The 27,989-nt window shown below is 39.9% G+C and overlaps 1 protein-coding gene across 2 annotated transcripts; it reads right to left on the reverse strand.

Moving 5' to 3' along the window:
- mtbp (MDM2 binding protein) lies at positions 1-27,773 on the reverse strand. 2 transcript variants are annotated; one of them, XM_061050954.1, is made up of 23 exons: positions 27,597-27,773; positions 27,249-27,332; positions 27,077-27,150; positions 26,551-26,687; positions 26,132-26,190; positions 25,044-25,188; positions 24,403-24,517; positions 21,226-21,342; positions 15,197-15,291; positions 14,917-14,983; positions 14,580-14,697; positions 14,168-14,347; positions 11,715-11,825; positions 8,705-8,869; positions 6,719-6,812; positions 6,472-6,630; positions 5,915-6,010; positions 5,471-5,734; positions 5,188-5,351; positions 4,529-4,641; positions 2,392-2,505; positions 610-675; positions 1-520 (listed from the first exon to the last, which is right to left on the reverse strand). In XM_061050954.1, the coding sequence occupies exons 1-23, from the start codon at positions 27,661-27,663 to the stop codon at positions 482-484; spliced, it is 2,643 nt and encodes an 880-aa protein (XP_060906937.1). In that variant the 5' UTR covers positions 27,664-27,773; the 3' UTR covers positions 1-481. The 2 variants fall into 2 exon arrangements, with proteins under 2 accessions (XP_060906937.1, XP_060906936.1); XM_061050953.1 differs by having other exon boundaries at positions 11,715-11,828.
- Positions 27,774-27,989: the final 216 nt, after the last annotated feature.

A 27,989-nucleotide genomic window follows, 5' to 3' on the forward strand; every position in this document is an offset into this window, starting at 1 on the left:
TGAGGTTCAAAAACACTTTATTGTGCTACAAAAAATAAAATGTGAAACAAAGAACTTAAAAATGTTGAACCATAGAGCCATAAAAGTATTATTATACTGTATTAAGAAACAAAACCAATAAAAAGGAAAGGGTTTAAAATTATATTTAAAGACAGCTACAAAGAAAAGACAACTGTAACCTCTCCGTGCTGCAGTAGGAGCTGACGGCTAACGCTTCAACTTTGACTTTCTGTTTCACAGCTCTGGACAAACAGATAAAATGAACACAAGTCAGAAGAAAATGACTCCTTGCTACATAACTGCCCTAAGAAAAGAAACAATAAAATAAATTAAAAGTCCATTGAAATAGACTTTGCATTACAAATTGACTGCACTTTGTGTAGAAATATCAGACATGATCATTTTGTGGATCCTTCTCAAACCAATAAAACCAATAAGACATTAAAAAATAAAAATGTTCCACCCTTTCCTAAAACTGTGTCTACTTCTTCGAGCTCTTCTCCAACACCCAGTCGATGACCTGCAACAACAGAAAAATCACTTTGAAGGGGTTCAGGTCGAGAAGAACTCAAAGCAAGTGGAGACACTGTGGTGTTCGGAGGGGTTTACCTGTTTAACGTTGATGCTGGCGGCCTTCTTCATCTCGTCATTCAGACCCCGAGACGTCTTTAAATCCTGGAAACAAGAAGCAGAGGATGAGGAGGATCACTCTTACAGACACAGAAAAACACATTCAAGTGAACTTTTTGAGATCACAGCAGAAGACATTTTAAACTGGTGAGAGGAAGTGTACAGACCATAATGCTGCAGTCAGTGAGTAAAGAAATGGTGACAAGAAAAACAGTAACAAAACGTATCAGCTCATTTTCTCAGCTTTACTAAAGCTTACATTTGATATAACTGTGAACCGTTATTAAATGCCTCTGCTCCACAACACTGTAGAGGGAAATGTGTGACATTGTGCTCTCTGTTAAAGCTACTAATACAATATATTTATGGAGGCATGTTTGCCTTTCTTCGGAAAAGACGGTAAAGAGGCTTGAAATGTTGGAAGAAGAGAGAGGGGGACGACATGCAGAAAATGTCACGGGTCGGACTCAAACCAAGGGTGGCTGCGAGGACTGTTGCCTCTGCACATTGGGCGCCTGGATAACCACAAGGCTAAACCGGCACCCCCCAAAAAAATGTGGATTGACTTTTCAAACAGTATGGCTACTTTTGTAAATCTACAGACACTGAGGACGGCATAACAAAGAATACAAACGTCGGCATCCTCCTGGTAATAGAAGACCACAAGGCAAAAAAAATGTGGATTGACTTTTCAAACAGTATGGCTACTTTTCAACAATCAAAAGAAAACACTTGAAAGTAACAGGCCACTTATGCGCCACAGGAAAAACACACATGCAGGTTAAAGAAGTCACTTAAAACTGTTTTGCTTTTGGTGCATTATGGTCCTGTATACACCTGAGGAGCCTGCAGAGCTTCCAAAATATCCCAATCGAAGAATAAGCAAAAGACAATTAAATATGTAGCAGGGGTTCCCAAACTCTTCAGCCTGCGACCCCCAAAATAACACTGCTAACAACTAGTGACCTCCATTGTCCCTGGAAGTGGTTTAAAACATTAACCTTAATGCACGCTTCTAGGCCTATCCAAATTGTAGCATTAGAACAGCCCAAACACGTAATATTATTTTAGTAATTTATTGTAAGAAACGCTAGAAGAAGAGCACCAGTAATCTCTTGAACTACTTTTTTGTGTTCACAATAATGGATAAGATATGCAATTTTCCAAGGAATCTTGCAACCCCCCTCTCACTGTCTCACGACCCCCACTATGGGAACATCTGATATGTAGGTTGATTCAATATATAACTTAAATCAAATACTAAATTATAAAAATAAAAATCATTTCTCAAAGCTCCTCCAGTTCTCTTTCAGAAAATAAGCTTGTCTCTGACCTTAAAAACACGTACTAATGCTCGATAGATATAAATAAATGATGTCATTTAAACAAATTGTGCAGAATAACACATTATTCCCTGAAGAATGTTGGGAGTTAGTGTTCCCTAGCTGCTGGCAAAGAGAGGCTGTTTTCCTCATTCTTTATATCCAATCAGACAAAACACCTGATCGCAATTTACAAGACGGCACAAACAGACGAAGACGCTTGCATTGCCAAAAACAACAAAAAATAAAAAATGATGTCTTCAAACTGTTCCTGTGATCATGCTAATTTGTTTCCAGGATCTATAAACTACACACAGCATATGGTCAGAATTGCAGAAGAAGGAGTCCTGGATGCAAAGAAGAACACAAATGAAGAAGCTGTCAAAGAGAGGACAGCACTCGCTGTGTGTGGGCTGAAAAAAAAACAAAAAAAACTCACCTTGAGATAGAATTTGGAGATATCAAACAGTCTTTTGCTGCAGGCCTCAAAGCACTTGTGCTCGCCAGTGATCCCGTGGTGTTTGAGGGTTTTAGCTACAACCTCCAGCAGCATCTGAGGACACCAAATACAGACACACAAACACAATATCATGGCAGTACAAATGTGGAGAACATGGAATCTAGTTGTGTTTATTCCCACACCGCCTGACACTTGGCTCACAGAGACTAATTTTAGCACAGCTCCATTTTTTAAAACAAAGGGATGTAGAAATGTCTTGACTTTGGGTGATGTTCACAGTGTGAGCTTGCACAACACACATATTTCACGGCATGCGTTGAGTGGGAAAACACGTTGCCGACATGAACAGATCTGCCTTTAATCTTGTCACAGGGACTGTTCTGGGGGAACATCATACATTATTGTGAGGAATCATCTATGCCATTCATTCTCATGAGAAGCAGAAAGGCAGCGTTTAATCTCTGTCCCGTATAAACGGCTATCATTATTTCTAAACAGGACCAACTGTTCTCTGCTGAGTGAGATGATAAGCCTGTTTGCATAGAAATGACAAATCAGAACGAGTGAAGGTCGGGATGCAGGATGTCGGCTGCATGTGGAACATAGGAAGCTGTGTGTAGGAGTGTGTGTGTGTGTGTGTGTGTGTGTGTGTCCACGTGTGTTTTTATGTTCTAACAAAAATCTTTACATACACGTCACAGATGAGAATGTGTGTATGTGTACCTGTGGAGGCAGCCAGCAGGTGATCTGGTTATACTGCTGTTTAAGTGGTTCTGCCACAATAATACAAGGCAGCCCACACATTCACTGAATATCAAATGCTGAATATAAAACCTTTACATTTGCTGGAGCAGCTGCTAAACTGTCATCCATAGATTAATACACGTCTGTCTGCCACTTTGTCTCTGTGGGGAAATGAGTTGGTTTGAAAAAAAAAAAAGAAATCCGGCTTAATCTGAATCTGTGAATATAAAAAAAACCCATTTGGGACATAAAGTCTATCTTTATAACTTAAAATATTTTGCTAACAGGGAAGTACTGCACCTTCTTTCAGATATTAAACATTTCCAAAAAGTGTGTCATTATGGCTGAAACTTGATCAAAGTTGGACAGGCAAGAGCTGGTAAATCCATCTACATTCCAACCCTCACCCCTGAAACAATTAGATCAAAGATACAAGCGGTCAAAATGAGTTCCCCCCCAGGGGAGTTCTGGACTCAGCCTTAGAGATAGGCTGAGGAGCTCAGACATCAGGAGGGAGCTCGGAGTAGAGCTGCCACTCCTTTTTTAGTTAGCCAGTTGAGGTGGTTTGGGCATCTGATTAGGATGCCTCCTTTGGAGGTTATCTGGGCACACCCATCTGGGAGGAGACGCCGGGATAGACCCAGAGCTCGCTGGAGAGATATTATATCCCATCTGGCCTGGGAACGCCTTGGAATCCCCCGGGGAAAACGGGTGTATGGGTGGAAACTTGCTGCTTCATGAAGGTTCTTTTAATGATTTTTGATTTTTTCATGACTTAGGCTTCTTAAAGTAGGTGCAGGTAATATTTCATAATCACAACTTTCCATTAATGATGAATTTCAAATATAAGTTCCTTTTGAAAATACATTTGAAAATCAGCCATCAAATTGTTTGTAGAACAAAATTCAATTTTATGCCTCATGGTCCTAAAAAACCCACTGAAATGTAAACCCTCTTACATAAAATAAAATAAATATATTATTACGTCTATGTATATTTTTATTTATAAAAAGTGTTAATGCATGACAGTTAAAAAAGAGAGAAAGACAATTGTATTTTGGGATAAAATAAATAAATAGTATTCTCTTTAAATGTCACACACACACACACACACACACACACACACACACACACACACACACACACTCACACACTCACACACTCACACACACACTCACACTCACACTCACACTCACACTCACACTCACACTCACACACTCACACACTCACACACACACTCACACTCACACACACACTCACACACACACACACACTCACACTCACACACTCACACACTCACACACTCACTCACACTCACACTCACACTCACACTCACACTCACACTCACACTCACACTCACACTCACACTCACCCTGTTGTGTTTCTGGGAGCGTGACTCTTTGGACATCTTGTCCTCTGTTTGTCCAGGATGTGTCTTCTGTTGTTGAGCATTTGGTTTGTCAGCAGAAGAAAGAGTCACTAAACCTGCAGAGCAATGTCAGTAAAAAGTAGAATAAAGCTTTACAGTGATGGCAGGACAAATCTGAAGCATATTTTTATAACGGTACGGAGTATGGACTGAAATACTTTATTTGTGAGTCCTCTCTAATATGAGAGGATTTGTGCGTCATGATTGGATAACTTGATGTGTCTCTAAACATCTTATATAAACCAAAAATGATTACATGAGGTAGATGATGAAATAAGTTTGGAGGCCAGTTCATTGATACATTTAGGTCAAATCTTTCAGATCAGTTGTGTTCTTAGCTCCTCCAGCTACATAAACAAAATCATGTTTAATTCATGGACATAGAGCAGAAAAATTTGACGACAAGGACAACGGACAAGCAAACCCTTGCTCTCGTGCATATCTGTCAGTTTCTAAGTTTTAACACCTAGTCACATAGAGGCAGCAGATCAAGAGTTTCTTTTCTGAGATAATCATTTCATCAGTATTGTGTTGAAGATGTACCTAATGCAAACCACAATCACTAAATCATTTCCATCTTAGGTCGACTGTTCTTGTTTTACCTGAGGGTGTCCGTCTTGTTGCTGAGGAAGAAGAGGGGCTCATGGTTGAGGATGTGGACTGGGACCTGCTTGGTTGTTGCCGTAGAGACCTAACAGCAGGGTGTGTCCCGCTGCTGCCGCTGCTCTGAGAGCAGAGGGAGTCGCTGCTCTCTGACTTCACCAGCCTAGATCATTCAGACAAACATAGATAGGCACAAACATGGACCGTCAATCCATCAACGTCTCCATCCATTCATACACCTTCTTATTGCTAACCGGGAGCTCAACACAACAACTATCTTACCTCTTACGAGGATAACCTCCGATAGCATCCGTGTCCCACGACCTGCGCTTCAGGCGAGCGACATCAGCGTTCTGCAGAGTCTCTCCGTCAGGCACGCTTCCTGGTTCTGACATCACAGCAGGAGAGGGAGCGGGGCTGAGAGCGAAGGGGAGGGCACAGGGCTCTTTGGAGCAGGTGGTTTGGGTCTCGTACCGAATCAGACGAGACTGGAGTTTCATAAAGGCCTGGTCTCTGTCCAAAGACCGCTGGTTGTCAAGGCAGAATCTAGACAAGAAATGAAGAAATTTAAAACAAGTAATAATAAAAAAAGAAGACCTTATGTTGACCGATGAAGCCAGTTGTTGTCTGATCTTGTTATGGTCGTTATACATTTCATATCTCCCTTTACAGAAGAGTTCCAGTAGCTGTTGCTGAATAGTGTCTGTCTGGTGTATACAAACTTACTCTATGCCGTGGTAATGTGAGGCTGAGACTGTGTTAAAGGGCATCTGGCTGACTCGTCCCGGAGAAAGGTCTGGGGACAACTGGAACACGTTATTCCTGAACAGATAAGTGAAGAATCAGAGAAGCAGTAGGGGACACAGAGAGAAAGAGGGAGGGGGAGACATAAATAGCAAGTCAAAGAAAATCAATGCACCTCTCTCTTAATTAAAACACAAATCCAAATTACACTCATTAAAACGCTCACAGTCCGGCCTGACAGAATTATAAGCACTAATTAAGGACTTCTCTGCCCCCGAATGAGTTTTTTCAAATGAACTCTGTAATTTTTCTTGAAAGGCTGTCAGTTAATTGTAGCACAGGATAATGATCATAATCAAATTCTAATTAAAGTCCTTATTATCGGTTTATTCTTCAGAAACATCCAAAAGCAACAAAGATAATCTTTAACTGTCAGTACAGTGTGTGTCAGTTTTTTTTACATCTCAGTCCTTTGTGTTGTTTAACTGTGTTTGTGTCTGACACTGATTCTGTTATCTGTTGAAGATGACGTGACCTACCCTCTATTAACGGCCAGAGGTTGCAGCTCCCCAGTGGGCCGACCATCACATGTGAAGTGTTTCAGAAGTTCTCTGGCGTCCAGTAAAGTCGAGGAGACCTTTTGTCCATCTTTGGGGCCCAACAGACTGTCGCTAGAGCCTGGACCCATCAGACCCAATCTAAGACGCACAGAAACACCACAATGTGTCGATCAAATACACCGTATTAGAATCAAAGAGTTGTCGTACTGTAGGGTTTTTTTTTTACCTCCTCTTCTGTCGTCTCCTCTGCAGGTTCTCTATGTTGTGGAGGACGCTCCTCTCAGGCCAGTCAGCCTGCAGGTTGGAAACGCTCTGCAATCCTTCAATGACAAAACAAGGTTTAGTGACTGGTCAGAATTATTGCTGCGACTGATTCAAGCATCAGCATCTCTAAATATGGGTCTCATTTTTAGTCATACTTACAGTCTGCAAGGCAGTTATTTGAATATGACAAGAGCAGCGGTTGAAAAAGTGTGTACTTCTTCAAAACTCTGTGGTGATTTCTACTTAAACTGGAGTCACAATTTTCACACTATAGAGCAGCTATGCACATTACAGCAAGCAGTGCTTAGAGATGTGCTTTTTTGGGGACTTTTAGGGGGGCTAAACTGTATTATAGAGGACAGTGGGTTGAGTAGATGATCATAGCAGCTCTAGTTTGCATTCAATAAGAAAAAGAAGAAACCATTACAAAGGCATACAGTAGACAGCGTGGCACTCTGCACTGTATGATGGATTGGTCATAGAGCCAGGTCAACACACAGACCTTCTTGGCACACAAAGACCTGAACAGACGAAACCTCAGACTCTGAAATATCTTCACTCTGCACTTTTCTTGTGTTGACGAGAAAGATTGTATGTCATTTAGATGAGAACAGAAATGTGATCACACAGATTTGCTGATGTGAGGAGAGAGCGTCATGTTTGGAAATGTCCTCAGGTTATGAATGTGTTACGTGAAGACAGTGAATCAGCCCACACAAAGTCATTCACACCTTTAGGCCGAGCAGACACACAAACGCAGAAGACATTGCTAATGGATTGCAGATGCTGTTCATTTCTATCAAATGACATCTTCAGAGCAGAGGGTGGGCAATGACCATGAAAAAGAAAGAAGTGAGTTTCACCTTAGACTGTTTGTCTCTGCATATTTGCACTCATCCCGCTCAGCTCTTAAATTATTCATGTGCATCCTTTATGTTAGGTCCTGCAGAGCTTAATGTACGTAAATGATCCAGAACATGAAATCAGGAGGAGACACACAAAGTGAAGGCTGTTTCAGAGATTAAGCTACTTCTACTTTTACTGATACAGCTGTTGGTCCGTACCAATCTATTCTAATACAATATCAAAAGAAAGATTATATCATACACTGATATGCAAAAACAGCAAACAATAATAGGCAGAAAATGTCACAGCATAATGACATGAGAACTGCCTGATGTGAAGCTCTATCAGCTTTACAAATTCAATGAGAAAAAAAGAAATGCCACTCTCACTGAGCACAATAAGCCATAGCTGCAGGCTATGACTGCTTTTACTGCTTTCAATATATTTACATATTATTAGCTTGGGATTGTTTCCCTAAACATGTCATCCTATGAGTGTTTGTGAAGAGCATACTGATGCTCTACTGTTAGTACACAGGTAAGATCATGCATTTTGGTTTATACGCTTTCTTGATTATGATTGTTTTGTGAGATTCTTAAAGTTCAATCAACAGCCTTGTCCAGAGTGCAAACAGCACCACTGAAGCTCAGCTGTCATTACGCCTTTGTACTTTCATATTGATTCTGCGACAGTGTAGTACTGGTGTAGCAGTCTGTGATTTCACATTGCTTTTTAGTGTTGCAGAAACACGACGTGCTGACAACCAGCGGGAGCTCCACACACACACACAGTGTGTAGCTGGTCAGATCTGACTGCCTGCAGACTGAAATAATAAACCGCACACAGAATGCACAGCTATACAACACAGTATGAAGAAGAAGAAGTAGAAGTTTCCCCATCTGATGGAGGAACACACAACAGGTGTTACATCAGAGTTTGTGAGCAAGGAAAGGCAATTTAAGAAATCCTTAAACTGTGAAGAAATCAGACTAAAAATCTAACTTTTATTCCAAAGTGACAAATCTCAACCGTTAATGTATGAACTCAAGCGTTGAATGAAATGTGAAAATGAAGTTTTCCTCGTCTCTTTCTTAGCTCATACCTGAGTTCTTGTCCGGGGTGCTCTCTTGCTCGTCAGTCAGACAAGTGGCAGCAGAAGGCAGCTTGGCATCGATCATCTTCAGGTATTGTTCTCTGGCCAAACTCAGAATGACTTTTAAGTCGTTGACGGGTATTAAGGTTGAGGCCGATGCTTCTTCTTTCCGTCCTGCACACAATCAAACAAACAAAGGATGTTTACTGTGGCAGCATTTTAACTTCACGCTGCACTTGGTGAAACAGTTTAAGCTTCTGGTATTGTGTGACATTTATTCCATATGAGCAGAATCTTGTATATGCTATAAACTATCAAGCCAGAGAACAGGCTGGCAGAGAGAGGAAGTTTGATACTGTAAGCTATAACTATGATGCCCTAAACTATTTTCATGGACCTGTCCAGCACACTGAAAGAAGGAGTGCACTTTTATTTGTATGAGGGATAGAAGTTATAACTTTCTATTTTGAGTTGGACACTTCTAAAATCGTGCCTATTCCCTGTTTTTAAAGTTCTCTTCCAACACTTTAATGATTGAGGTTGATGGTCAGATTTTCTCTTGAGCAGGAGTGTGATTCTTTGATTAGTTTTAGTTTTGTCTTCCACCAGGTAAGGGAGACTTAGTTCCCCCCAGGGGGCTCACTCAAATAGAAAAGAGCATTTGTGTTTTTACATTCAAATATTAATCAGGGTCATCGCTGCTTTGGTGAAACAGCAATTTTCTCTCTACAGAATATTTGAAGAGATGCCATGAAGCATTGTTGGAAATGATAACAAGACAATGAATTGTTTCATAGTGCAACAAAAAATATAAATTCTTGTCCTAATCGATGAAATGTGTGTTTGTTTTATTTTCCTATTAATGGACGTTTCATTTGGAGAGTTAGGTGGCGTCAGAGAGTCACTCGTGTTAAAAATCTGTCTCTGTCAGTCTTCAACTTTCAGGCTACAAGTCGAACATCAGCTGACCATAGCTCAATAGGTGGTTAACTATATCATTTACCTGGATTCAGTTTTTAAAGATGAAGGTAACATGAATTGAAATACTAGAGCTGCCAGCTGGAAATGTTTAATTCAAGTGGTTACAGATGAATAGCTTCTTACAGGTAGAACATAAAACTCTGCGGCAATAAACTTAAAAAAGTACAGACATAAGTAAAGTGTTAGCTTCATACTGAGAAGTCCAATTCTGCTCTTCATTTGCAGCCTTAACTGCAGAGAGGGATGGACGTGAAGAGGCATCCAATAAGTGTGTCAAGCTCCATTAGCGAGATTTCAAAGTGATCTTAAAACTGAGACAAGAAGAAGTTATATACTCCTTACATACTTCTACTACACACCGATTAACTGTTTTTAGAACTTCCAACAGTAGTTCTACTTCTCCCAATTTAATGCAGAGTCAGAAAAAGCTTTGATTTCATTTCTTGAGGTCTGTGGTTTTCCACAAGCCCCGTTTAGCTCTCGCCGTTCAAAGTCAGCCTTATTGCTTTTCCTCTAGTCGGAAGAGTTTCACTCCACTCTCTTTAATCTGGCTAGTTTCAACTTCTGCTTGCCAGGGGACATTATGTGTGTCTGTGAAATAATGATATTTCAACAGTCTTTTGCTGAGGGCTGGACAGAACTGAGAGTTCATGGTAATGACAAATCAGGAAGCTCTGAGTGGCCCTAAGAGGGAATGTTCCTCTTAAGTCCATTTGGCCTTTTCTTGAGTTTAGGGCGCACTCACACGGCAATCCGTAACATGTCCAAGCACGCTTCACCCCGAGTGATCCGATCAGTGCTCACGCACGCTACACTTTTTCGGCCCTGGCACGCTTTGAAGAGGTGTGCTTGGGCACGGTACAGTTCATGCCCCAGCACAGGTACACGATGTGGACAGCCTTTATTATGGTGAAATCCCGGAGTGTTCTGGCTTAAATTGTGAGAAAGAAGTGTAAAACGCTCTGCACCAAATCAAACGTTATAAAATGTGGTTATTACCTAAACAGAGGAAAGCAGTTCATCTTTAAATATGAACCAGAAACTATCTGGCATTTTGCTTGAGTAATAAATAAATAAAAGCTAGATAATTATTAAAATAACCTTCACTGTTTATGTAGATCAACTGAACAACAATCAAATAATCCTTTGAGTCCTAATAACTGTTACAAAAGACATGGAGATCCCTTGTAGTTTTATTTTTTAACTATTCATTAAGAGGGATGAGCTATAAAACATTTGATATAATAACTTCTTCTATTCATTGCAAAGTAAATTTTACTTTTTCTTTATCTGCCAAACCATGAATACTCAGATCCATACGAGATCGGATTCAGTCTGGGTAGCATGAAGGTGATGAGATGGTAAAACTAATTAAAAGTGGATGTGAGCCAGGAGCAGTCTTCAGGATCAAGATAGGTGTAAGTGACATTTTCTAATAATCTCGATCATCTGGAAAATGAGCCCTGTGAAATCCTGGCCACAAGTCCAGAGTGTAGCCCTCCTCTCACCCAATGAGAGCTGGGATCCACTCCTGTCCCCAACAAGCAGCATAGATAATGGATGGAAGGATACTGGAAAATGTATTTTACAGTGTGCAGTTGCATCTGGGTTTTTTTCAATGTGTATTTACAGTAACGTGACATCTTGGTCACACAACTGTATTTGACCTAAAGTGATCTATTTTTCAAATGTGCAGTAAAATTCACTGTCAGAGGACGGTTCAGTTATGGGACAAGTTTTAAAAACTTTATTTTAGATGTGTACGTTATGCATTATCTACTTTGCATGTTCTGGTAGAGGTCTCTCACCCATCCTGCTAGGGGACATCACATTTTGACTTATTTAAGGGCTGTCTTGGTTTTTTAATACACACGGTTACAGGCATATTATAAAAGCACAAGGTGATCTCTAAAATAAAACATCAGTTTTACAGTGTGTAATATCTTCTGCTGGTGTCATCTTCTTTTCGTTCAAAGAAGATGACATGTCTTTTGAGAGACATTTTCTATTTCAGGAGATCTTAAGGTGAAGTACTCACTGAGATATTCTTTGAGTACGAGTGTCTGGACCCGGGTCACCTTCTTCTCTCTCTTCAGCAGGCTGTCTCCTTGGAGACAAGGCAGGGGGCAGAGGACGTTGCTTTGAGAACCTCCTTGGCAAAGAGAGAGGAATAGCGAATTTTAAAAAAAAAGAGACGAGGGGTCATGATGATCTAACAGAGAGGGAGGATCTAATTAGAGACACTACTTTTCTGTATTATGAGGGTCAAAGGATCCAGTATTTGTGTAGCTTGAACCATAATGATGACTAATATTCTGGTTTTCCCTGCCCCTGCTGCTCGATACTGACTTATTCTTAATCTGTCCCAAAACTATTTTATCCATGGCTTTGATTTTCTCTTTACCAGAGTCGTTTTAAAATCTTTTTCAACGGAGGTTGCAACATTTGTTAATGCGTCAGATTTGTAAAGTGCAGCATTAAAAAAATAATATACTTTTACCCCTTTAAGGCAAACAGCTAAAGAGATATAAAAAAAAATCAACCTATAGGGCAGAACATAATAATGAAATGAATAAACAATAACAGACAGATAAAACTTAAGATCGCTTTAAGCCCCACTCTTTGAAGTAAAAACATCCATGGCAAATCAAATTGACTACTCATCTGCTGGCAATAGAGACTTGAAGCTCACCCAGCGGCCTTATGCTGCCACTGCACACTAAGGTGTTTTGAGTATTTGATGCTCTCGTTTGTGTGAGAAACCCTCGGGCGAGCATTTTAAGACTTTTATTTGTATTGAAAGCTGTGCTGTGTTCATGCTGTGAAAACCAGGCTGTGCTCATACTGTGCCATTTCAGCTGTTAGGGCTCCTTTCAGACGCTCGCTTTGCATTTAAAGGTGTTTCAAAACCGCCTCCTGAAGGTTGAATGAAATGTTAACAAGAGCAGGAAGTCTCAGGAGGAAACATCACAGCCGATCTCTGGAATTTCACATCAAGCCAAAGAACAATGAAGGACTTTTTGCCAGGAAGGATGTTTTAGTAAACAAATAACACAACATGTGTTTGTTTTTCTCATCAACCATTAAGAGGTAAAGTTCTCTGATAACCCCACAACAACTGATACATTCAGACCTTTCTTCCTCATCACCTTGCCCTCCTTCAGTCTCTCTCTGAAGGTCTGTCCCTTCAATACCCTCTGTCTCTTTTCTTCTGTCATTGATTTTCCTATTTAAGTGACAAAGACAAGGGAAACTTGAACAGAACAGTCAGAACTCTCTAGAGCTGTGAGAGAGGAGACGGAACAGGAGAAGTGTTGAAGACGTGGTAAAACAAAGAAATGTAGCCTTCTTTCTGTAGCATAAGCTGAATCTGATGAAAAATAACAAGCCTTCAACATGTGAGTGAAGCTAGAGGGGCTTCTACTTCAATCAAACCGAGGAACTACTTGTTCTCAAACCTAAAAATAAAAAGTGATTAAATGAGCACTCATTTATTGTTCATCACAGCTCAGACTATGTGCTTCAGGGTACAGAGCAAAAGACAGAGAGGTGTGTGAGGTGAAAGGGTCAGAGGTAAGACGTCAGCTGGTGTTAAAGTAGCTCGTATCAAGAGCTGAGGGAGCAGCTAACACAACTCACCAGACAATTTTTGTATTTTTCAAAACAATTAGCATCAAAGATTCCTGGAGCTCCTATTTTGAGACACAACTCAGTTAAATCTGCAGATGTGCTACACGTGTCTTAAGATTCACTGTATGTAAGGTTATCAATATACCCTAATTTATGTGATTAATCTCGCTACCTTTTTGTGAACAGTGGGGAAATGACACGTTATAAATCAGAATTTGAAATATAATCCACTTATTTATAGCTCCTTTCTGTGCATACATGTATAGAAAACACAGGATGCTAATGGATAACCATCTTCAAAGGATGAAAATTGTAGCCCCTCACAGAACTGTGCTTCTAAGTTTTGGAAATACAGTGCATACCTTTCAACACTCCCATTTTCCCCGGGTTTCTCCTGTATTTCAATATCCCCAGAACCCATGTGATGTCCAGTAATGATTGCTGAAGGTCTGGTTCTCTCCGTGGATACAAATAAATAGATAAACAAATATGAGGTTTCGCCACAGTGGGACTTAGAAGGGGTCAATCTAATCAGCTCTTTTTGGTGCAATTGACAGTTAAAACCAAATGTTGAAGACATTTCCTCCTGATGAATCCCTCAGAATAAGAGAAACAGACAAACAACCCCAAACTAAAAATAACTAAACAGATTCATAATTAAAAACCCTTCAGAACACCATCAAGACAAACTGTGTGCTCCAGTTATTTTCAGGTTTTTCTGTTTCTCATTCTCTCTCACTGACTCAAAGTTCTGAGGTTCTGTGATTCAAGATTTAAGCAAATAGTCAAACTGAAGCCCTCAGTGGTGTCACACGGACAGAAAAAACATGCTGACACTGTTCCTATATGAACATTATATACCTGATGGTGACAATGACTTCTCTCTCAGCAACCCAGAGACGGTTGCCATGGCAGCCGCTCCATTGATTTGGATGTCTGAGTGCAACATGGTGACCCTGCAGGCTCCACTCGCAATGTCATCAGAGCCCTGGACCAACAGGAAGTAGTGAGCGCTCTCACCTTTCACCTCTACATCAGGGACTGCAGACACAAGAAAAGATTTGACATTCAGAGTTAATGCACAATGGACAAGAAACTCTTTAAATAACCTCACAGTTTTACGATTACTTCAACCATTCACACTTGCAGGTTTGCTTTCCCAACATGAGGCTTTATTTTCCGTGTTAGCAGAGAAGCTGATGTAGCTCCTCTCTGCTGATACCGCACCATCATCCATTAACGAGGCAATTCAAAAGAAAGAAATCAGTCTTACCGGGGAAGGACTTTGGTCTCCTGGCTATAGACTCTCTCCAGCGCTGGGAGCTGAGCTGGCTGGCTGCAGGCTGGGCGACTGGCGTGATTATACAAGAGAGGCTGAACAAAGCTCCAACCTGGAGATGCAAACATAGCAGATACAGACAAACACACCCGCAGTCTCATGAGTCATGATGTATTTTGTATTTCCTTTGTGGAGAGTGAAGTTAACAGATTTTCTTCTAAAGCAAAAAGCCAAGATGACATACAGTACATTTGATGTATGTACATCGTTTTAAGGTAGATTTTTTTCTGAAATATTTGAATATGTAAGAGTACAGATGAGGGGTCAATACCTTTCCACGCAGCGATCTCAGCTGCTCTAACAGAAGTTTAGATTTCATTGACTTTCCAGACAGGCTCCTGTTTGTTGGTTGTGAAGGAAAAACTACAGTGTTGAGGAGAAGTTGCAACCAGCTAACATTTGAGACAGAGAACCCTTTGACGGGCGCAGTAGAACAATAAAAACTGTATTTTATAACCTTTTAAATATGGTTCTTAAATCTACATTTGAGAATAAAAACATTCTATGTTGTGTTGTTTAATGTTTTTGTCAGGCTTCTGAAATGAAGATACAGTTCAAATTGAGTAGTGGAGATCAGAAACACTGGCAGGTCTGACAGGTCGACCAACTGGACCAACTCGAAATCTGATGCGTAGTAATGGAAGACCTGCAAATGACACACACAGAGGAAAATGAATGAGTGACAATAAGGGAATTTAGTAAGGAAGTGAAGTAACAGAGAAGATGCTGAAAATTAAAGTTATCAAACAAAACAGAGTCCAGAAAGAAAGAAACATCCCAACGTCTAATCTAATTTGAATCTTATTAAACATAGAAAAAAGAAGTAAAGCAGCACATTCTCACATGTTTGAAGCTACAAACAGAAACATTTTGACAGTCTAAAGGACTTAATCAGTAATCTAAAAAAAGTTTCAGCACTGCAGACCATAAAACCAACCACCTAAACACACACCATCTCAGCAGCAACACATCAGCTTCTTGCGGTTTGTTAACCTCTTTAAAAAAAAGCCTACCCCTCAATAGTCTGAGGCTGTTCTACTTACCTAATGAGCTCATTATGTTTTGAGGGATTCAATAATATATAAAGCATTGACCACACAGTAAAAATAAGGGGCATTTGCATTTACAGAAAATTACAAGAATACCAAGGAGTTCCTGAAATCTCAAACTCATCATTTATTGATCTGGAGCGAAGACTGACCTACTTCTGATGGACTCCTATAGATAACGAGTAATTGAAGATTTTAATGATTTGGGTTGAATGTTTTTCGGTCTCGCAGACAACTTTGGGAAGTTATCCTCCTGTCCAAAAGAGAGACTAATGCAGTCGACTGAGAAGCCGATTTACACAGATCATTAAGACCTCCAATGTTTAAAGGTCCTCGTTACTTGGCACCAAATATAATGGTTCAAAATATCAAAAGCTTTTGGTTAAATGGGTTTATGTTTTTTTTTACATTAGGATATAATCTTTTTAGAAGTGGCATCATTACTCATACTCCTTATTCATGTATTGTATGTAGGTAGTTGTTATTTTGTCCCATGTACTCTCCCTCTGAATGGCTCTGCAGTTCAGCAGTAAGTGCTGCTTATTAGCATTTTATTGCTACGCTACACTGTGAAACAATCATGCACATACAAAAGGCTGCTGTGCAGGCACTGAAGAACACTAGCTCTTTTTTTTCCATCAGTTTTGGTTTTGTTACACCCTGCAGAGTTCTCAAGAGATTAGGCATCAACAAGTACAGAAGTTGTTGCAATTTCACTTAAAAATAAAAAATCAAGAAACAATGGACACCTCCAGCAGTGAAAGGCTGATGATGATTTTACACAGCAGGTTTAGAGGCTAAGGAGAAGGGGAAATGTTTGAATGCATGTTTTGGATTTTAAATTCCCAAAGGGAAAGTGAAGTGTGAGGTCGTTTTTCTCCTTTGACAAACAGGATCGAGGTAATTAAAAAAAAAAAAAGAGACTATAAATGTCAACAAATGCTGTAGGGCAGCACGAGAACATTCAGCACAAATGAAAAGCACTTCTCATATAAAGCTCTCTGGAGCATTCAGATAAAAGAGAAAAAAAAAGGTGACCAAAAAGGTCCAACATGTGGAGGATGAATGTGGATAAAAATGGGACAATATATTCTTTGTCATGGATCACTATAAACAATTAATTATGAACCTTTGAGTTGCTGCTATTGAGTCCCAATTCAGCTATTAGAACCATTTTTGTGTTCAACATATGTGCGTGTTCTCTGTTGTAGATGGAATACTCACTATGGTGTACGGTGAAGGTACAAGTAGAGGAAGGTTTAATCAATGGCAGGTGAGCAGCCTACTGTGGGAAGCACTGTTTTTTGACTGCCATTGTTGAGTGTAGCGGGGACTGAACATTTAGCCTGTTTTTTGTTTACATTAAGTTATTTCAGATAAGTGTATATGACCAGAGGACGATGTCAAATTAAACCTGTTTGAGTATGATTGCACGGATTTGGTGTACTGCATTATTGCCACGACACACCGACGACAACGTGTCAGTTAAGAAATGTACGGCAGGCTATCAGCCCCTCAGTGGATTAAAGGCTTTTTGATTTGCATAATCAAGTCACTACACCAGGCCTTAACTGTGTGATGCAATAAAGATACTTACTTCTTAAAAATATTATTTGTTTTCAGAATGTTTAACACTATTATTGAGAATTAAACTCAATGTGATGATTTAAAAAATATATTTTTTTGCAAGGCTAATTCTTATTTAGTGTTGTTATATCTTGTTCTAATTAAAATACAAGCATCTTTTCCTTTGCCGTCAATTTTAACCATATCTCACTTGATCCTGTGATACCGTAATCAAACAGCCTCTTAGCTTCACTTTGAATAAAGAATACAAAGTCATATTATCTCTGGTTCTATCACAATATTGTAGGACTGTCCTGACAAATCAGTGAAAAGGAAAGTTTGAGGCAATCTGGACTTACCTGATGGTCATCAAGGACAGTTTTTTTTTTTTTTACAGATTTATTTTTGGGCTTTTTATGGAGAGATAGGACAATGGATAGAGTTGGAAATCAGGGAGGGAGAGTGGGGAATGAAATGCGGGAAAGGAGCCACAGGCTGGATTCGAACCTGGGCCGCCCACTTGGAGGACTACAGCCTCCATACATGGGTTGAGCGCACTAACCACTGTGCCAACAGCGCCCCATCAAGGACAATTATTTGACCAGAATTTAATACACTTGTTATCTTTAGGTTAGCCATAGATGGAAAATTCTTTATTTTGTCAATTATAAGTGTCTTTATCAGGTTTGAAAAAAATAATATTTGTTTTTATTGGTATACAATATTAATATCTGACATGTACAAAGATGACAAAATATGTGATATTAATGTGTACTACGGTTTTATCTTATGAGCAGTTTATTGCATATGGAGCATACTGTACAAAGCACTGAGGTTTGATTCTCACGCAGCGGGGCCTCCCTGCCCAGTGAGGCAGCATGTGTTTGTGTTTTTTTTTTAATGACATTTACGTTTGAGAATCAGGAGGCCGGAGAGTTTTTTTTCAGCGCAAAGTTTATATTGTGGATGTTTGTGTGTGTGTGTGTGTGTGTGTGTGTGTGTGTGTGTGTGTGTGTGTGTGTGTGTGTGTGTGTGTGTGTGCAAGTCATTCTCCAGTCACTTATCCTGGCAGTGTGGAGATGTGTTAGTTTTGTTGTCCTCAGAGTTTTTTGTGTGTTTGTTTGCCAAGACAATCACTGCCATCTGCTTCTCTGTACAGGGATGTGATGAGATCACACACCCACACAAACAATACACTAACACACATACACACACGGAGTCCAAAGACGTTTAAGGACAAGCATGCACGAACACACATACATTCACACAAACATGCAGCATTACTATACAGCTCTGCTGTGTTGACTGAATAATATGCACACACAACAACACAACACATACCATCAGCTGCCAGATGCAAACTCACAAAGCAGACAATGGTACTAATAAACACAAACAGTTAAAACATTATGAAACCACAGTCACTCCTTATCGCTGCTGTAGCCTGAGGAGCGTATCATTCTTTTCTGTTTTTCTTATACCTCCAAATACATCCTTTGTACAGATTGTCTTTAATATTAATGCTTCTAATGCTTTAAAAAAATGCAGCCATCGTGTGAACTTCAGACTCACATCAAGCCTTATCTTCTAGAGTGTGTGTGGCTTTATTGTTATTGATATTAATCTTCATGAGAAAGCTCATTACAGAACTACATGACATGAACTGTTAAAAAAAAAAAAGAGAACATCTCACACAGAGTAACACGACCTGATTACTTACTGCTGTATCATGTATATTTTAACGTTACAGTTTCATCGTTTCTGAGGGTTTAATGACTTATTCTCTCAGGGTATAAATCTCTATAGATGTGATTTATATTAGAAGATGGCTTTTTAATATGGGAGGGAAACCACCTTCAGCATTTTACAACTAATTGGACACTATAATATTCGTAATCTATAAAGTTTAAACTTTCAGTTATGTAATTGTTTAAAAAACTTGATCCACAACTTTGTTGAGACTTTTTAAAGCGATTCACAAAAACAAAGAGTCAGACAAAAACGCATCACTGTGGTGTGCAAACGTGCTTGGGCATGGTACCGATTGCCTTGTGTGACTGTAAATGGTAAATGGACATGAGCTTGTTTAGCACTCTTCTGGTCTTCTGACTACTAAAAGCGCTTTTACACTGCAGGTCACACCTACACATTCACAGGCTGCTGTGTAAAGGAACCATCAGAAGTAACTGATTCCATTCATACACACCAGACGAAGCAATTCTTGGTGAAGTGTCTTGCCCAAGGACACATCAGACATGTTGCTGCGGGAGCTGGGGAACAAACACACAACCTTCCAGTTGAGAGACAACTGACTCTACCAACTGTGCCCTTAGTGTGGTTCATATTTTCAGCCATCAGTGTTCTTACATCAAGTCACTCTTTTTGAAAACTGAGGGAACCCAAACATTGAAAAGATTAAAATAAACATGCCAAATAAGGTTAACACATGACTGCAGCCAACAGATTTCCTTAAGTCAAACTTTTGGTCTCTCATGATAAGATGATACGGTTTTCTGTTAGAAAAAGGTCATCAATGTCCAAGTAGTGTGCAGTCATCTGGCAGATAAAAACTTTGATTTATCTAACTGATAGTTCTTCTGTCAGAGGTTCCAAAGTGATTAAAAGGATAACGTAGATGTGACCCTTTTGACTCCATCTCCTTCCAGCCACCAGAAATAATTGGGAGATGGAAGCGTGTGCAGCTTATTCGACTCTTACAGCTTAGAGGCAAGATGAAGGCGGCACTGGGGTTAAGAGGAACAGTTCTCTCTGAACTGAAAATGTCGTCATTATGGAATCATTAACCTGTCAATCAAAATCTTCGCTAGAGTTTAACAACATGGAAAAACACACAATCTCATCAGCGTCACCTTTAAAGCTGGAGGTAAGAACCATCTGAAAAACATTGCATTTCTCAAAAACAAGATTTCATTATTGACAACATTTGGAACGGGTGCAGGGCCTGCAGCGCTCTGGCAGCAGTAAGAGTTGCTACTGTGGAGAAACTACTGGCATGTTTGAAAACTAATCTTTGCCAGAGAGGAAGAATCAAGAACTAATGAGTAGGAGTAGTTGGACTTGGACTACAACGCTATTGTCTGAGAAAAGAACCCAGAAATGTAGCCGCCTGAGGTGTTAGGAAAAGTTAGAGGAGATGCAGCCATGACTTAGCCGGGTTCCAGACATCTGAATCCCTGCTCGCACCTCAGTTATGATCAGAAAAAAATGATTGTTGCTGTGCCGCCACAAACATTCGACCAATCAAGAGATTTGTGGGCGGGACTAAGAGTGGGACTTCTTCTTTCATAACGGGGGCTAGCTTAGTCTTTAGCTTCTCCCGTGATTAATTGCTAGATTGGATTTAACTTTGTTGGTGGATGTAAGTTGAATTAAAAACACAAAATATTTCAACCAACATCTTTTCTTTGATTTTAATAAAATAAAATAATTGTTTGCTGTTTTTATGTGTTCAACATTATCCCAATGAAACACAGAACTGTGTGTAACCTTGTCATCAAACAAACCTCGTGCATTCTTTCATGAAATAATTGTGTAAAATTAGGTTTAATCTGAATCAAGGTTTACTTTCTAGCAGTTATTTGTCTTCTCTGCCCTCGTATGTTGCCTGTATACACCACCAGCTGATGCTCAGTGTAAAAACGGTGAAACTAAGGCAGGAAGCACAATACATTAACCCGTCAAGCTCAGGGACCCATAGCTCTGTAGGTTTTGTGTTACACTGGACATAATTGTGACCTGTTCTTTCATTTTGATTGCTGTCGTTCTTGTCTGTTGCTTTCTTGTTTTATATCTGCGCTGGTCAGCACTTTGGATCAACTGTGTGTGTGTGTGTGTGTGTGTGTGTGTGTGTGTGTGTATGCATAAAGTACAGTATAAGTTGAGTTTAATTTAATGATGAGTTGTAAATTAAAGACATGACACATTGTGAAGAGCTCAGGACCCACCTCAGGATGTAGTTTGCGGTCTTTCATTGTGCACAGAGACTCTAAGAGACTGCAGTCGGACATCTTACTCACTGGAGAGCGCAGAGAAAAACCATCGAAACGGAGCTCTGACACGTACTGATGCAAGAAACACAAAGAGGGGGAAAAAAAAGTCACAAACAGTAGAAGAGCATACACTTTTGATTAAATTACACACAATCCCTCCCTGGTCAGCACAGGCCTCACACAACTTTGCAGTTACAGTGAATCATGCAGACTTCAGGTCTGCCAGGTGTTTATTTTCAGTCACATGGCTGTATCGTCAATGGTTCCCGACTGCACATGCACGTTCACATGCACATAAAGCTGACATGCTTTGTAGTGCACGGTTGTATAGAGATGTTCTCAGACTGGCGTTTATTCCTTTAGGAGTCCTTCTTTATTCCAGCGCACTCCGGCTGTGAAGCTTTTACTGACTGGCTGCTGCAGCCTGCTCACCGCTGAAGGAAACAACTAAGAAAAGGTCACTTTATTGAAGGAGAAGCGGCACGCTGCAGCAGACTCACGGCTCAGCAGACAGAGAGAGATGAGCAGAGAAGAATTCAGTCAAGCTCATGGTTGGATCACCAGCAGACTGTGATAATTCTCCAACAGCTCAGAATATAGTGTGACTGATAATCGATTTCTGAGAACAATATTGTAAACAATCTTTAAAGCACCTGTGAAGAGTTTTTAACCAGTCATGAAACAGACTGAAGTTTATACTGATAGTTCTGTATGACCTTCAAAAGCAAACAAGACCATCAGCAACAATACTGATCATATATTATTATTATTATTATTATTATTATTATCTGCAGCAAGGTAGGCGTGAGATGAAGTCTCACTTTTCATCATGCTGCAGAAATAGCCTTTGTTTACACTTTTTTCACAGCAAAGATACGTGAGTGAGTGAGTGAGTGAGTGAGTGAGTGAGTGAGTGACATAGTTTGACTGTCAAATTGGGATTTTTCATCAGACAACAACACCTATATATCTGTACAGGACAAGATCAACTAAGAGATAAGAGTTAGACATTTATCAGCAGGGGGCGCCAAATTTGGCACAAAGCAAATTCCACACAGTAACTTTAGAAAATGTGGCTAAAACCCCTTAAATTAGTTTGAATAGGTGCCAAAATGTGTCTTATATGAAGTTTCATGTATCGTAAATTTATAACACGGTTGCACTCAAATGTAAGTTTAGATCACTTTTGTGCTTTACATTCACATCACAAATGTTCAGCCCTGAAACGATGACCTCGTTTGGAAAAGATGTGCCTCAAACAACCTTCCAGACATAATCGATTGGATGTGAATGTTCCTTTAACATTTCAATGCTAAAAGGCGTCTCTTTCTTTTCTCCTGTTTCTGTGAGTCTCAAGGTTTTCACTTCAACAGAGGGAGTACATGCTACTAATCTCTCAGGCTTTTTTCTTAAAGAAGTGTGTTCAGCTCTTAAAAAAGGTTGATATTTATAAAATGACAGTGTAAACATCTTAATCTGGTATTCTTTTCATCGTGAAGATGTGACTTATTTTTAGATGCAGCTCATCGTGTAGAAGGCAACTGAAACTCTCAGCCAATTTGAAAATCCCAAAAGTGCGAGACAAAAAGGGAAACTGCAGCGAAACAGATTGCCGAAGAAGTAGAATAGCACAAAATTGGCCAATTCTGTCCAGAGACAGAAAACTGCTGCTCCTGCCAGAGTTCCTGCTTAATGAGGAAGAAGTACAAGTGAGTGTGGAGTAATCTCCAGAGTGGCAACTAAAAATGCTGTCGGCTCACCTCAGCCTATTTGCAATGATACTAAGAGACAGTGTGTGAAGCTGCAGGAAAGCAAGAAATAAGGTGAAACGCAAGGCTATAACATGTTAGATTAAACTTCCCATCCCAAGAAAATGACTTTTCAGGGAAGAGCAGTCGAGGTATAGTAACGTGGAAGAGCCATCAACAAGCAGATGAGTATCTTTTAAAGTAAAGTACGCTAGTTCACCCTTTGGTTTAAATGATCGATCAGAGATTATGACGTTTGTCCCTTATTGTAAGTAAGGATCTACTTTAAAGCAGTCCAAACATGCAGAAAAACTATGTGGACAGTACACTTGAAATGCATAAAAGAGTTCAGATCAGCCTTTACGTCTGCATCTCAGTGACATCAGCTGTCCTTTTAATATAGACAGAAACTGCCGAGAGGCGTTCTCTAACATTTGTCCTTTGCTTAATCCAGACCAATAATCAATCGCGGCTCCGGGAGTGAGGTTGAACCTGAGCGTGGTCGTGCCAGGAAGGGCCCGGTTGACTTCTCACTGTCAGCAGAGCAGAGCTATTTCACATGAACCCTGCAGCTTCCAGTGACGCCTTTAGATTCATTCCCCGGCACAGAGAGACTTATTGATATGTTTACAAGAACATAAGTATAAACTACCCTATGGCCTTATGTTTCATATAGTATGTGGAACGAATGGGCAAGATTAGCCCGACCCATGGTTAGCTGATTAGCCTCGGTTCTGAAGGTTGTTTAGGGAACACTGTTTTCTCTGCCGTCCTTTACTGAGCCAGGCGAACTGTGTCCTCAGCCTACACTGCTCATAATAAAAAGCCCTGGGCAAGCACGCAGACAAGTTGAAAAGGACGCAGCTTTTTCTCATGCACTCTACAGTACAAACACACAAACAGAAACATAAAGACATTTACTCCTCAGCTTTGACTTCACATACAGTACACCTTATTCCATCATTGCAGCTGTTAGATGATCTTCCTCTTCAAAAGTGTACTTGAATTCATAGATATAAAAAATAAACTTAAAGATTAATCACTGAAAGCAATACAGCCGCCATGCCTAAACAAATACATTTTGTACAAAAAGGTCCCCAACCTTCTCCTAAATGCTTTTTCTTCCTCTCATTAATAGGCTAGTGTCTTTGTCCCCCCAGTGTCCTTCATCACCAACTCTCTCTCTCTCTCTCTCCTGTTTATAACCATGTTCTCAACAACAACAAAAACTAACCCTGCTCTGCATTGTGCCAGTTCAAGTGATTTAATTTATTTCTCCGACACAGACTGCAGAAGACAAAAGGGAAATAAATTATGCACTAAGTACTGTTCTTGGAATTGTTTCTTCTGCACGCTTGCTTCACTTTTTTCCTGAGGTTATTACCTTCTTCTCTCTGATAACCAGGCTACCTCTCCATAGTTCTTGATGACTGATACAGACGTCCAGGTCAGAGGGCGCCATCAGACCAGCACTTAGGTAAGACGCCGTATTCTGCCAGCTGGAGAAGAAAGAAAAAAAATCACTAACTAACAAAGATTCATTTTTATTCCAGACTCTTGATAATACTGAATAAAAATCCTGCTTCTTATTTAATCACCAACACAGACAACAGCAGTAATTTAGAGCTTAGAATTTGATCCAGATATATTTACCTTAACTAAAAAGAGAGCTTCTATTGAGATACATCATAATAGCCGCCACCTGCTCATATTTACTCTTCTAAGACCCCCTAGTGGTGAGCTGGGAGCATTTCACAAACAATAATGCATGTTAATTTACACTACACTGTTGTATTCCCTGCATTTTGAGCAACCATCAGTTTTTAATGCTAAACTTATCACAGCATGTTGTCATACATAAACTTCAAACCCTGTGTCTGTATCTCTTTTAGGAAGGTTCTTTGGTTAAAGCATTAGTATGAAGTTAGATTAGTAAATCGTAGATATCATACTAGATTGCTTTTAAAGTGTATTCATCATTTGCTTAATGAGAATTTGATGCATGTGTTTGATTCATCTCCTCACCCAGTGGTGTGCTGAGTGACCACAGTGATGTTAGCAGCGTGCCAGCAGGACATGTGTTTGAGCGCTCCCAGCAGAGGCAGCAGGTCTTTAATAGGCGGGGATTGCTCTGCAGAGCCCAGCACCAACACATCCAGCAAGGCTTTACCTGAAGGGGGACAAAAACAGGGATAAATCAAAGAGGAATTCATTCAACTTTTTCTTTCAGTGCATGTCCCTCCTCCTCATGTGGGGTCAATACACTAAGCTGGTTGCCCCACTGATGCCGTCTTTTTTTTTTAAACAAAGAGTAAGATTTATACGTGTGCGGTGCTAAATATCCAGATCTCTGGAAGTGAAGTAGGAATCCAGAACTGACTCTCGGTCCTCAGGGCAGCTACAGATGGAGGATGACCGTTCCTGAACTCCTGTGGAGGTGGTGAGCTCAGAAATGCTCTTTAAGTGAAATATTGCCTCAGGAGGCTTTCTGAGAAGCGGTCAGAGCAGAAGTATCCCATCTTCCCCAGTGGTGAGTGCACATGTTTGAAGTACACTCGGCCACCTTTTTTCTGAAAGACTGCAGCAGCAGGCAGGTTTTCAAACTGTAATTGCTTGAATTTGGAACGGCTCTTTGTCACACAGCTGAGGAGTTTGGCTTATGCAAACAGATTTTAATACCTCATTACTGGAAGCTTTTGGGCAAAGACAAAACTCTAACTTGAGACAATGTTTCATGCAGTAAACGTTCTTTCTACGCTGCCTCACCAATTCAGTCATTCAGTCAACTATTACCTTGTTATTTTCCTCATTAAAGCAAAAAAAAAAAAAAAAAAACGGAAACTGCTGAGCGTGAGCTTTCCTCAAGTGACTTTCTTAACACCCACAATCACCTGAGAGGAACTGCATCGAAGGATTTTGGATAAAACAACCAAAGATGGAATAAATGTGCCTTTAATTAAATGGATTCATTTCCTGTTTTAAATTGTTCCTACATTTTTTTTTCAAAACATTGACAGTCTTAGTGAGCATAGAGTTCACAGCTTCATTATGGCAGCTTTAAAATGATAAGATGATGTCCATTTGTATGTAAAGAAAGAGATGGTGAACAGTACCTGGAGGCGGCAGCTTGTCTGTCAGGAGATGCAGTCCATCTGCAGCCTCCTCTAACAGCCTGTTCAGTGAAGAGAAAACGATCAGAACAGACGAGACTCAAAGGTCTACTGGATGAAATGCAACACTTTGATTCTTAGAGACATATAATGTTCTATACTTATACTGTCTCTTGATACCCATGTCTTTTAACCTAAACATTACCAATCTGTCTTGAAATCTTATTACTGAAAAGTGAGATGATCCTTTATAATCTTGTGTTACCTTCACTCAGTACCATCACTAATGACAGTTTAAAATTTCAAGTAATGTCAACTTCTTACTAACTCACACAGATATATCAGAGACACACCTGCAACAGTGAACAGAAAAGCGATCATGCTGCTCATAAAAAGAACAGAAAATATCATCTGTTGCTCACTCTGTCAGTATGGGCTGCTCCTGCGAATCCTGATTACTGAGAAAACTGAGACATGACTCTAGAGCAGAGGGCGTCTCCTCCTCGCTGTCCGTTTTGTGATGGCCTGTCCTCACCTCCTCCCAGTCTGAGCTGCAAAACTACAAAACAGGTGATAGAAATCTCCTTCTTCATTATTCATGAATGTATGTATTTTTTTTCTCCTTAAACGACATCATCAATAAACCCAACAACAATACAACTTCTTGAACATAAATACAGCTGGTCATCATTCAATTAATTTAAATATATATATATTAAATATTAAATATAATGTTATTGAGAAAGTGTACATCTAGCTGGGATTAAAAATACAGATTGGAGGAATACAGATTTTTGTCATCTATTTTGTAAAGTTTGGTCAGGGACTCTCACTTCATCAGAAATTGGGAATGTAGCCATTTATGGAGCAAGTTTCCTAGTTCCTCTAACTCTTCGTTCAGTCCCTTTATCGAAAGCAAAACTTTCCTACATGTTTCAAACATCTCACCTGTGTTACTTCTTGGATAGCCTGAACAGCAAAGTGCCACCTCTGAGCTGAAGGGCTGCCACTGAGAGAACAAGCTGGTAAAACATGCAGAGAGGGAGAAAGGCAGAGTTTTGTAATAAATAAATTATGAAACATGAAAATCAGTGAAGAGATAGTTTCAAAGTTACTGTACCTGGAAACACAGAGGTCCCTCTCTTTGATCCCTGACATGAGATGTCCAGAACTCTGTCATAAATGTGTTTCACTGGCTGCAGACCTGTGAATAACTGAGCTGTCAGTCTTCATGGTGATCAGGCTAACACTTCATTTTATTCCCAATAATAGTTACAACAATAATTTGCACGGACAATATGAGCTGCAATGCGTGAGACTTATTCATATCAGGAAACAAACTAGACCGAAGACATTTTAACAAAGTAACACAGATATAACTTTCTCAACAGGGACACTTACACCCTATCTTACAAAAACTGTCTTAGCATTGTGTAAGTTAGCAGAGTGAGTTGGAACTAATACTTACATTTAAAGTCTTCCGCAAGGTCTTCATCAGTTTGGCAGAATGATATAACCAACACGTACCGGTCCATGTCGTGTAAACACTAATATATTTCCATTTATTGACTCTTTCGATGAATTCTCCTTCAGTCGAGCACAACAATGTTTCGCGCACTGTCAAATTTCCCACCACTCTTCTTCCTCTGCTATTTGTAACACACATTTAGGGTTGACAACAGACTCCACCGCCCCCTAGTGGATAGAACATTAAATACTGGATTTACAGGATGCTTGATGATACCCAGTTTACCCACCGTACTGGTGTATGCTTATGGTCTATGCAAAAACCAGTTTGCCTCTGAGTGAATGGTGGTGCAAACATCCACAAATTGCTGTGTTAAGTCTTATGTCATCTTCT

This window comes from Labrus mixtus, chromosome 11, assembly GCF_963584025.1.
Source record: "Labrus mixtus chromosome 11, fLabMix1.1, whole genome shotgun sequence".
Classification (NCBI taxonomy): domain Eukaryota; kingdom Metazoa; phylum Chordata; class Actinopteri; order Labriformes; family Labridae; genus Labrus; species Labrus mixtus.